Genomic DNA, 12113 nt, shown 5'->3' on the forward strand with positions numbered 1-12113 from the left:
TTTAATCTAGACCAGACTAAGTTCTCAAGGGACACTAGTGAATCGACTTTATTAACTACCTTCAATATCCTCGAGTCGACGCCGCTATGCTTTACTCTTCTGGTAAAGGGCCCCTTCATCAAATGTAACAGTGCGGTGTGCTCGTCGAATCATAGAGGCTTTTCTTATTTGCCTCGCTTACAGAACGCCCACATTGCGGAGCTATTTCGAAACTAATAAAAACGTTCAGCCATTTTATTTTTGTTATCCTCTAGCTTTTAATACAGAATGCGAGCCTCAAAAGTCTGCTATCGCAATAATATCAAAATACCTACTCAGTTCCCCAAGCGCACGCAGCACTTTATAGCAAAGAAAACAGACAGGGCCATCATGTAAGTAAAGTGTAGTACATGAAATGGAAAGCAGCAAAAGAAGTTCCAGATTTAATTGTATGTAGTCAAGTGCTCACAGGGTGGTTCGTATGAAGAACATTAGCTTAAAGAAATTGTTCGCTAGACTGCTTGTGGAAGCTTTGTAACCATGGCTTCAATTCAATGTGAAGTTCTGACAAGGCCAGCTGCCCAGACAGCGGAGCTTCAATACATTCGTGCTGTCGGATTCGTTTAGGCCCTTTCATAGAAACAAAACTGCGATATAGGTACCACTGAAAGTTCTAGAAGGCATGGTAGAAGTTTCCAGCTTCGCTAATATTATCATAATCATATTCGCTAATTTATCGTATTGAAATTTCAGAGAAGTATCGAAGTATCGAAGATACAGTATCGAGTATCTGTATCAAAAATCGATTTCGGTTCGGTATCTTGTATCGGTATCGGAAATACAATTTTTCAAGGTATCGAGTATCGGTATCGAAGATACCTTTTTGAAGTATTTTGCCCAGCCCTGTCCACGACGTTCATAGTTACTCTACAACGAATAACGACGTCACAGGCGCACTGTAAACTCTGAAAGCTGCTTTGAAATCTTTTGGTTCCATGTATTCTTATAGGTGCTAAGCCTTCTTTCCCCAGTCGACCCAGCTTGACAACAACCGCACTGCCGCATCTCGCTTACATCCCAGATCGGTGCTGGTCTATACCACGTGTGTCGCCACACCTGCGGTGTCCTGTTGGTATTCCATTGCAACAAGACTAGTGCAGGTGCACCATGCTTCCTGATTGCAGAGAGGCTCGTAACATGGCATGTTTTATAATCCAATTACTGACTATTTCGCTATTCCCCATTTCCCATCTGCATACAGATATTGTTTAGATACAAAATTTCGGATGACACCAATTTTTTTGTATCACGGAATTCTACTGAACCATGTTGTGATCTATGTATCCTAATGTTTTACACAGTATTACAAAAAAAACACACACAACCAACAAGCATTTGTCTGTTTAGAAGAGCAATGTTCAATGCCTATTCAGAAGAAATGCCACGTCAAAGCTACGCTGTCCACCTTGAGCTGCACAGAGACATGTATGTACACTACTGAGGCAGGCTAAGTAGGGTGCTCTGTCCAGAGGGCAGGTAGACAACATTGCGAGCCCGCGACAGCTGGAAGGAGATGTCCTCGGCAGCCTCTAGGCGGCGCAGCTCCACTAGGGCATCACCGGCATCCCCAAACGCCTTGGCCAGCAGTGCAGCTGCCTGTGAGTCGCCCTCGGCCGTGATGACAGCCGCCTTCTTGTGCTGCTCTGCCTTCTCGACCAGGAAGCGAGCCCGCTCCGCCTCCTGCTGTGCCACCTGCTTCATCTCCACCGCCTGGGTGAACTCCTTGCCAAATGTCAGGTGTGTCTGCCAGGAGCAAAACAAAGTCAATAGCAGGATAAGTCTAAGGTTTGACGAAATCTCGTCTAGTCGGGTAGAAAGGTCATCATTAGTACCAAAAACAGGAAAACGCTGACCAAAGGTTTGGGTAAAAAATGTAGACGACTTCCATACGGAAGCCTTGTTCGCTGAGAAACTTCGCTCGAACAGCTCTGCTTAAGAACGTTTCAATAATCGTCCGAGGCATCCTGCATACGCAGGAGATAGATTGGCACCGTTGCAATTAGGAGTCTTTTTCGTCGTCTGTATCAGTAGAGACTCGAGATACTGGCGTGAAAGTCCTTTCCTCTCTTTGGCGATAACAGAAGCCTCTTCCCAGCAGATATGATGTCCTGTTGATATGGTGTGCTCCGCAAGTGCACTGGAACAGACTTTCTTGTTTTCGACATCTTTCATGTGTTCCTTCAAGCGCCTTTTAAAACTCCCGCTTTCGCCTATGTAACCATGGTCGCATCCAGCGCAAGAAATCTTGTACACGACGCTGGGAAATTCTTATTCCCTTAGTTTGTCCTTCAGGCTCACCAGCTCGTGTCGTAACTTGCGGGTGGGAAAGTGGGCAACATGAACATTGTATGTACTATCGGCCGGAAAATAAAATGGACCACCGCTTAGGGTAGCGGAGCGGCTGCAGGGCCGCACAGGGGCGCTGTTATCTCGCGCCGCTCGCTGGCAGCCAGAGTGCCCTGAGTGACGACAAACTTCGCCCTCACCCTCACGCGGGGGCTAGTCGCGCTTATTCAATATATAGTCTTGCGTTCAGCTGCTATGCTGTTGACGGTCCCGACGAAGGGGAGCGCGCATTGCCTATTCATCGAGCACATCGGGATGTGGCAGATCAGTTGGACAGCCGCAGTTCGTAAAACCGCGGCTGTGTGAAGAAACAAGTCGGAATTTTGTTTTTCGTTGTCCTTTTATATTGCCCTCATGTTACATGTTACTGCTAATCCCCTGCATCCACCATAGCCGGATTTCAGGCAACGCGGTCAAAGACACCCGCATCAGCAGCCACCGTGACAGGCGCTTTTTCACGCCAGTGAGATAACAGAGACGGCGAACTTCCTTGCGGGCGCTGCTTCTCTTTCGAAGCTGTCGTATTGGCACTGTCTTCGCAATAAGCTTGATATTCTGTTAAGCAAAACATCTGCAATTTTTTTTTAATTGGGGTCTACGATACGTAGTCTTTGACGACAATTTCTTTACAATGATTCAGTCCCGAAGAGATTCTTAGGAAGACGAATCACAAAAATTATTGCCAGTGATGAAATTTATTTGCGAAAGCAGATTAAAAATCTCATTGGCATTCTTCAGAGTTACCTTAGCGAGGCAAAAAGTTGCCGTCTGCTGCGATGACTTGACTTAGTCGTCTTGGCATAGAGTCATATAGTGCCGCCACTAGGTCTGGACGTTGGCGCAGGGCTTCCCATTCCTCTTTGCCTGCCAGAGCTAGTCAGCTGTGCCACCACAAAGATGCCGTGAGGAAAGTTCCTTCTTCATGACTCCCCAGATGTTTTCGATGGGGTTGAGGTCAGCCCCGTTAGGCGGCCACGGGAGCTGACGCATGGCGCAGCGCTCAAGAAGGTCGCTTACAGCACGCGCCTTGTGTACGGGGCTGCGGGAACGGTCCGGGAACGGTCCGTCCAGGACGTAGGGAACCATGTGACCGATAAAAATCTTGCAGTACCTCGGTCTGATGTTCCAAGCCCTCAGTCTGCACAAGTGTGCCGACGGCGTCCTTACTAATGGTGCCCCAAACACTGACTGAGCAGTGGCCACTGCCGTGCACGCTGTAGGTGTACCCAGGGAGATACCTGAGCATAAGAGAGCAAATATGTGTCAGCAAACATTATCTTATGTCGGGTCCCGAACTAAAACCCGTTTCGCTTCAAAAAAATAAGGCTTATTGCTAAAACATAACAAATCCAACATTCTGTTCAAGCTTCTAGGCGGCAAAAGAAAATAATCAGCTTCGTTTTCGATGTTGTATCTATGTCGAATCAAACAGAAGCGGGATAAGCGAGGCGGCACAACATTTTCAAGACTACGATGTGTTTCAAACCATAGTTCGCTTTGGGAACTGATAAGTTAGTCCAACCTTAGCCGCATTTTTCGTTCGCTCTAAGAATGACAGATCATACCTGCGGTTAAACTACTGCCACACAAGCTGCTGTCGGTCCCAGCGTGTGCACAACGTGGACGCCTCCGTGAAAATCGCCTCCCGCTACTCCTCTGTACACCACTGCTCGAAATCTCCGGAGAAGTCGAGTCGCTCTTCCCTCTCGTTTGTTGCGAGGTGCGGCCTTTGAGCAGTCACTCAGGTCATTACACTCATCTCTTGCTACCAGTACTTGATGGTTTCGCTGGAGAAACCGAGACCAAGTGCGTCGCGAACCTCCCTAGCGTCCCAGAAGGGGTCTTCAAGCACGGCAGTAACAATTAATTATCTTCTTCAAGTATTGTGCTCCTTGGGCGCCCGCTGCACTCAGCATCGAAAATTTCGCTATCTTCGTCCCTATATACTCTAATAATACGGCTCACCTCTGTTCTCGCCCTTGCGATGCGGCGACAGACTTCACGCTGCGGGACATCTTGTATGCAGAGTCGTTCATTGGGCCTTCTCTCCTCGATTTTAGCCCTAGGTAGCATTATTGCGAAGTACCAAACCTAATGTGACCATTCTCGTTTTTATACATTCTGCGCTTTCCCGTTATCCAATGGTGAACCTGGATTGAATGTTCGTATTTTACTTTTATCAACGTTATAGGCCAGAGCTTTTGCAGTGCGCGGTGGTATCCTGATAACATTCTGTCTGGCCATTGGTCACTGAGGGACCACTGAACCTATAAAACTGAGAACGGTTGCATCGACTTCGGTACTTCGCAAGAATGCCACCAAGGATTCCAATCGAGGAAAGAAGGCGGATCGTGCGACTGGGCATAGAAGGCGTCCCTCAGCGTGAAATCTGTCGCCGTACCGGAAGGACAAAAACAGCGGTGAGCCGTATTCTTAGAGCATACAGGGGCGAACACGGCAGAATTTCCGATGCTGAGCACAGTGGACGGCTAAGGAGTACTACGCTTGAAGATGAGTTAATCATTGCTGCAGTAGCTGTAGACCCCTTCTTGAACGCCCGGGAGGTTCGTGACGAACTTGGGATGAGATGCTCCTACGACACTATCAGATCAAGGTGACGAGAAGCAGGTCTAATGAACTGCGTTGCAGCTCGAAAGCCGCACCTCACAAGAAACCAAAGAGAAGAGAGACTCTGTTTTGCCAGAGCCTTCCAGCAGTGGTCTCCAGACGAGTGGCGGGAAGTGATTTTCTCGGATGAGTCCACATTCTGCACGCGCTGGGACCAGCAGCAACGTGTGTGGCGCCCGCTCAACAGCAGGTATGACCTGTAATTCTTACAGCTAATGAAGTATGCTTTGCAACACATCGTAGTATTGAGAATATAGTGCAGCCTCGTTTTTTCCTTCTGTTTGATTTGACGTAGATTCAGTATCGACTACGACGTAGGTTATTCTCTCCTGCCGAACAAAAGCTTCAGCAGAGTGTTGGATTTGTTATGTTAGCGCTACTTGAATTAAGTTTGGAAGACGACATATGCTAATATTTGTTGGAACGTCTTTGCTATCCTATGCACAGGTATCTCCCTGACTACACCCACAACGTGCTCAGCAGTGGCCGGTGTTCAGTCAGCGTCTGGGGCGCCATCAGTAGGGACGGCCTCGGCCCACTCGTGCGGATCGAGGGCTCTTTCACAGCGCCAAGGTACTGCGAGATCCTTACCGGTCACGATTCCCTACGTCCTGGACGGACCGTTCCCGGATGGCTGCTACGTGTTCCAGCACGACCGCAGCCCCGTGCACAAGGCGCGTGCTGTAAGCGACCTTCTTGAGCGCTGCACCGTGCGTCAGCTCCCGTGGCCACCTAACAAGGCTGACCTCAACCCCATCGAAAACATCTGGGGACTCATGAAGAAGGAACTTTCCTCACGGCGCCTTTGTGGTGGCACAGCTCTGGCATGCCGTCAAAGAGGAATGGGAAGACCTGCGCCGACGTCCAGACCTAGTGGCGGCACTATACGACTCTATGCAAAGGCGACTAAGTCAAGTCATTGCGGCAGACGGCAGCTTTTCGTCTCACTAAGGTCACACTGAAGAATTCCAATGAGATTCTTAATCTGCTTTCGCAAATAAATTTCATCACTGGCAATAATTTTTGTGATTCGTCTTACTAAGAATCTCTTCGGGACTGAACCATTGTAAAGAAATTATCGTCAAAGACTACGTATCGTAGACCCCAATTAAAAAAAAATTGCAGATGTTTTGCTTAACAGAATATCAAGCTTATTGCGAAGACAGTGCCAATACGACAGCTTCGAAAGAGAAGCAGGGAAGTTCGCCATCTCTGTTATCTCACTGGCATGAAAAAGCACCCGTCACGGTGGCTGCCGATGCGGCGTCTTGGACCGCGTTGCCTAAAATCCAGCTATGGTGGATGCACGGGATTAGCAGTAACATCTAACATGAGGGCAATATAAAAGGACAGCCAAAAACAAAACTCCGACTCGTTTCTTCACACAGCCGCGCTTTTACGGACTGCGGCTGTCCAACTGATCTGCCACAGCCCGATGTGCTCGATGAATAGGCGATGTGCGCTCCCCTTCGTCGGGACCGTCAACAGCAGAGCAGCTGAACGCAACACTAGATATTTATCAAGCGCGACAAGCCCCTGCGCGAGGGCGAGGGCGAAGTTTGTCGTCACTCTGGGCACTCTGGCTGCCAGCGAGCGGCGCGAGATAACTGCGCCCCTGTGCGGCCCCGTAGCCGCTCCACTACCCTGAGCGGTGGTCCATTTTATTTTCCGGCCGATAGTACACAGCACACGTCCCAGTGCCTCACTCATGCCCGGTACATACGGAATGGTGACATGTGATTGGCAATGGCTTCGGGTTTATTGGGCACACAGAGCGGCGCTCCATGGAGTCCACAAATGTTTTCAGGTAGCCACAACTAGCCAGCTCACGGCGTACTTGTGTCAGGTCTGAGGCATGGTCTTCAGGTTTTGAGCAGACTTTGCGGGATCGTTGAATTAATGAGGCCGCAACGGCGTGTTTATGACAGGACGGGTTTACACAGTTAAAATGCTGGCACCTGCCCATGTGAATGCTCCTCCTAAAGACTCGGAAGGAAAGGTTGTTGCCATCTCGTTCCACTAAAACACCCAAAAAAGACAGACACTTGGCAACCTTCTCCTCGATCGTAAACTTGGTGGCCTCGTCCATACTGTTGAGGTGCTCTAAAAGAGAAGAATGTGAGCCATAAAACCATGGAGGTAGATCATTTAAACTTCGGGGACCGAATAAAAATGGAAAAAGCTAGATAATATGCATTTTTCTTTATCTAGCACAGTTTGACCATCCTAATCACGGGATTTTATCTTACTTCGAAGATTCATAAAACAATTTTTTACTGTCTGCGAAATCCAAACAATGTTTTACTTTCTGCAAAATCCACAGCTTGTGTCGTGCAAGGACAGCTCCAGAAGAGCCCAATTCGAAGCCATGACTGTGATCAGCCTGTGCCCAAAATATAAAAACGAAACAAAGAACAAAATGTTTATCAAAAGCAAACACAAAAAAATAACAACGACCAAAAAGTGAAAGGGCAAATGCCGAAGGAAGATAAGCAAGTCTTAAGCAAAGAAAACTGACGAGCACATTTTCAGCCTGTGATTTACGCTTTCTAGGGGCTGGCGATGGCTCACGTTATTAAGTTATATATTTCGTGCACAGAGCAGATTTTATAATATTTCAATGTTCCAACATCTGTAAATCTTCTAGCGCTCTACTGCAGTATAATAAATCAAAATTTTTCCCGACCTTCTGACGACAAAATAAACTTTAAATGTACCACCTCGAGCTACATTAGCACAAACACAGAAACCATAGCTGATGTATCTGCTATACTATCTGCCTATCAACGAGACAGCATAAAAGCAACCTTGCTGAATGGCCCAACAAAATACCAAAAAACTTCCAACAGCCAAGTATTGCTTCAAAATCACAAGTACCACCATGGCCCTTTTCGCACTGCGACACAGTAGCAGTGGCATCTCGTTTCAAATGGCCCCTTTGTGTTATGGGGATGCTTAACCATACGGACTGTGATGTGTGTGATGAAGCATCCTCAAACTGCAACAGTTCAGCATACTTGGAAGAGCGGAGGAGGCACGTGGATGAAAGAAAAATATGAGTAAGCGTTAAAGAGGCCATCTCAAAATAAATATTTTAAAATAGCACAGGAGCCTAGGTAGGCTTGTACGTAGAGACTGCACACACTCACAATAGAGATGTCATCCAGGATGACGCCAAACTGGGAGGCCCGCTCCGTCAGCTCATCGCACACTTTCTGGGAAACCACCTCTCGCTGAGTGATCATTTCACTGGCATCAAATTGGGCCTGCAACAATCAACGCCAAACTGCACATGTGACTGGTGCGACGTAGGCTGTCACTCACCACAACCGCCTTGAGCACCTCATTGGTGATGGATGGCAGCACACGCTCATCGTAGTCTATACCCAGCGTCGTGTACATGCGGGGCAGTTGCTCTTGCACCGGCCGGAACAAGATTCGCAACGTGATGTTGACATTCTGCAAATCTGAAATGACAGCTCATCAGGAATACGACTTTTTATTTTCAGAACATTTCTTCTCTACTGTTTCCCAGTGAATTTTACATTAGCATATTTTCTAAAACCCAGGGCAGAAAACAATTGCTACCCTGTGTAGCTGCGTTCTCCCTTTTCCATCACGGCTCGAATTACAGGAGACCACCCTGAGCCAGACTGATAGGAAATTTTGTCAATGGCAAGACGTCAAGGGGGGAATGTGGAGGAAGCTCTTCCTTGCAAGGCCCACAGCGTCAGACAGAACACACTATCGGAGGCATGCAGAAAGGCCTAGCCAGCATTTCTCCTGAGGTACAGTCTCTCCTGAGTGGCAACACAATGGACTATGGTTAGAGCTTCAAGCAAGTGGATATATCCACTCCAGGAGGAAGCCACATTCTGCCATTCTCTTTTCAGATTTGGTATGCATTCATCCTGGAGAGCAGCACTGGTCTATGCAGGAGTGTAGGAAATTTTTGCCAGGCATGCAACCGCCACTCACACAGAAATAATGCCAGCTTTTCACCTTTACCCATTATGCTATATATGCGCCCTAAGTGGAAAAACTAGGTTGAACAAAATTTCTACCTTAACATACACTAAGTGAAAAAGCCTCAAAAAGCATATGCCAGCAGGGGTGTCCAAATGTGCTACATGAAAACAGTGAATAAAATGGCCTTCCAGCATCAACTAGTAGAGCCCAAAATTATTTCTTTTCAAGCCCCACCATGGTGGTGCAGTGGTTAAGATGCCTGACTATTGTGTCCGAGTGCCCAAAGTTCGATACCTACAGTCAGCGGCTGCGTTTCAATGGAGGCGAAACGAAGAGGTGATCTCAGTGCACGTTGAAAATCCCCAGGTGGTCTCCCTCTCTTACGGCACGGTTCAGGCGTCCACCGAACAAGTGTGACAGATACTGCGCCTTTCCTGTATTATTTCAAGCCTGCTGTAGGTGGACCACAAGAACCCAGTCTGGCGTCCTCAAACAATGAAAATTGCCACCAAAAGACAAGCACAATGAACACAGTGTTGAGCCACTATATTATAGCAGTGAAATTTGGCACACATCTATTGGGAAAAGTACTGTCATAACTCAATTAGTTTTGACAGCATAAATTTTTATAAGCATCACTGTATATTATACAGGTGATGCGTATCAGAACGCCTAGCAAACCAGAAGACAAGGCCTGCAGTTTCTCTTAAAATTTAGCCATAATTATGGTTCATACAGTAAAATTCTCCAAATATTTTCATCAGCCTTCTCATCAGCAGGACAGTTAAGTCAAAAAACATTTAAGAAACCTGGCACTAAAGTTGCACAGCCACTTAATGTTCATCAAACTGCCCCGGGGCAGCAATACCGTATCGCGGACGCTGCACACTTCCTTCTGGGCTGCTTCGGAGCATGCAGTACGCGGTTCCAGGTGCGCCTGAATGATGCTATTCTGGTAGGGCAAATATTCTTTGCGCGAAAACACAACTGTCCGTGTCGGAACTGCACCATGATGCCGTGGCCAGTTAATGAAGCCGGGACCTTTGGGTTCACCGCTCGGAATCCAGGCACATATGCCGCTGAATGGTGCTATTCCGGTCACACAAACGTTCGCCACCATTCTGGGGCCACATCGTCACCTTCCGCTGCGAAAACAAAACTTTCCCCGAACTGCGCCGTGATGTTGACACTAGTGGATGGTTCTTTGGGTTCATTTTTTAGTACTGATACATGTTATCCGACCACAACACACCAGTGTGACTGGACGGCACACCTCTTCAAACCATAAGCACCTGCATATCCGTGCGTCCGTAGGCAGACTGTTCATTACTGGCTCTTAAACAGATGCTAAGGAGATTAACCCTTTCACTGTCGGCTGTTTCTGACCGGGACGCACCCCCAGTGTCGGCTTGGTTTCAGAGAACGAGCATATCAGGGAACGAGCATAAAGATTTATGAAGTCGAAAGAGAAAAAGATGGAAAGAGGCTAAAACACTCGTGCGCTGCTGCTGCTAACGGCAAGCTGTCCTCAAGCGAGGGCGCGTGGAGAGAGCGAATGCAGCAATCGAGTCATATGTCAGTCGGAGAGAGGCAACCGCGTGCGGCCCTGAACTTGCCACGCCGTAGCGGAAGCGCGACAAAGAATAAAAATAAAAACCTCCAAACCTGCCGCAGATGGCAGAACAAACTTTGAACCCATAACTGCACGCGCGCGCCGAAGGATCGCTCGCTCGAGAGAGTAGTGTCACGGAGCGACCACGCCCCCTCCCACGAGCAAAGAACGGGCTGGCGCGGTCGCACCATACTCTTCCATATATGTGTCATATCGGCGCGGAGCGAGCATATCAGCTTGTAGAAAGATTCAACAGATGGCGGAGCAAGTCCAAGCGCGGTAGCTTTACGGTGAGGCGTGAAGATTTGAACGCAAGATAGAATACGTACGGGTACGTTATTGACACTGCGGGGAGGAAACGCGAATATGTACTGGTACGTTCGTGACAGTGAAAGGGTTAAGGGTATGCTAACTTCAACCCTCATATTGTAATCATGGTCGAATACGAGGGTGGAGTGACAGGATGATTACTTCCAGGGTACCAAAGCAATCCTCTCTGATGCGAATAACACCAAGATCTCGCATCAAAGAATATACAAAAAAGACCCATCAATTTCTACTCTTGCATATCATACACCGGCAGGCCTTTCTCTACAGACGTGTTCCACCACTTCGTCCTCACAAACAGTGCATTTTAAATTGCAACACACGAGGTAAACTTCTAGTGGTCAAATTTTTCCCCCAATAAAGCTACTTGAGTCACTGCACTTTTTCAAAAGCGCAGTACAGCCACGACTCACTTAAACGGACACGACAATTTTTGTTAGCAGAACCCAATAGTTCGATATTTCGTGACATTGCTATCACTTGTCCGGCAGCAAAAGATGCATTTATTCATGAGATATTGTGGTAAGAAGTTGAGTAGTTTTTTTTTTTCCCGCCGACTGAATTCAAACAGTTCAACCCAACTATGTAGTTGGATAATGAAGCCGTCCACGACGTAATACAGACCCCATGATTGCTGGCCTGCAGCGAGCGGTGTGGTCTAGCAGCAGCCGAAATGAAAGCATGAAAGCTACTGCCGGCCTTTGCATCGTGCCCTCGTCAAAATAGTTTCGCTTGCACCAGCCATGGATCCAGTTTCTGAATCCAACAACGATCGAAGTTCTTAGGCCACTGGCCTGTACTTCAGCGGCCTCAACCCCACAGACAGTGCCTCCACGTGATAAAAGCACGTTATGTTGGAGACAAAACCTACTACTCGATTCAAACATGCAGCGTAATTGTCAGCCTCCGAGATTTATTGCGCATCACGTGACTCACAGTTGTTTCGGCCGTCTTGGTTGTGGCGGCGATATCTCTCTTCTTGCTCTTCTCTGCATTACTAGAACTATGTTTCAGTACTCTTTGTGATCAGGAACCAATATTCTACCGATTCTTCACTTTTCTGTTCAGTGTCCCTTTAAGATGAAGTTTCGCTTTCAAAGTATACATTACAGTAGACTGCTCTTTAACGGAACTCGAGAAATATTTAAAAAATGTTCCATTTATCACAAGCTGAATTTCATTAACTACAACT

At 47.5% G+C, this 12113-nt stretch overlaps 1 protein-coding gene across 1 annotated transcript in view; it reads right to left on the minus strand.

The window, feature by feature from the left end:
* Positions 1–376: 376 nt before the first annotated feature.
* Phb1 (prohibitin 1) overlaps positions 377–12113 on the minus strand; it is a 51494-nt gene continuing 39757 nt past the window's right edge. Inside the window, exons 4-6 of the mRNA XM_084600526.1 lie at positions 8338–8480; positions 8163–8279; positions 377–1782 (exon numbers count right to left, since the gene is read on the minus strand). Of these exons, the coding sequence (XP_084456652.1) occupies positions 1474–1782; positions 8163–8279; positions 8338–8480 (569 nt within the window). The 3' untranslated portion in view covers positions 377–1473. The remainder of the gene's footprint in view (positions 1783–8162; positions 8280–8337; positions 8481–12113) is intronic.

The sequence above is a fragment of the Amblyomma maculatum genome, chromosome 1, assembly GCF_055883805.1.
Source record: "Amblyomma maculatum isolate TAMU_Amacu chromosome 1, ASM5588380v1, whole genome shotgun sequence".
In the NCBI taxonomy this organism is placed as follows: domain Eukaryota; kingdom Metazoa; phylum Arthropoda; class Arachnida; order Ixodida; family Ixodidae; genus Amblyomma; species Amblyomma maculatum.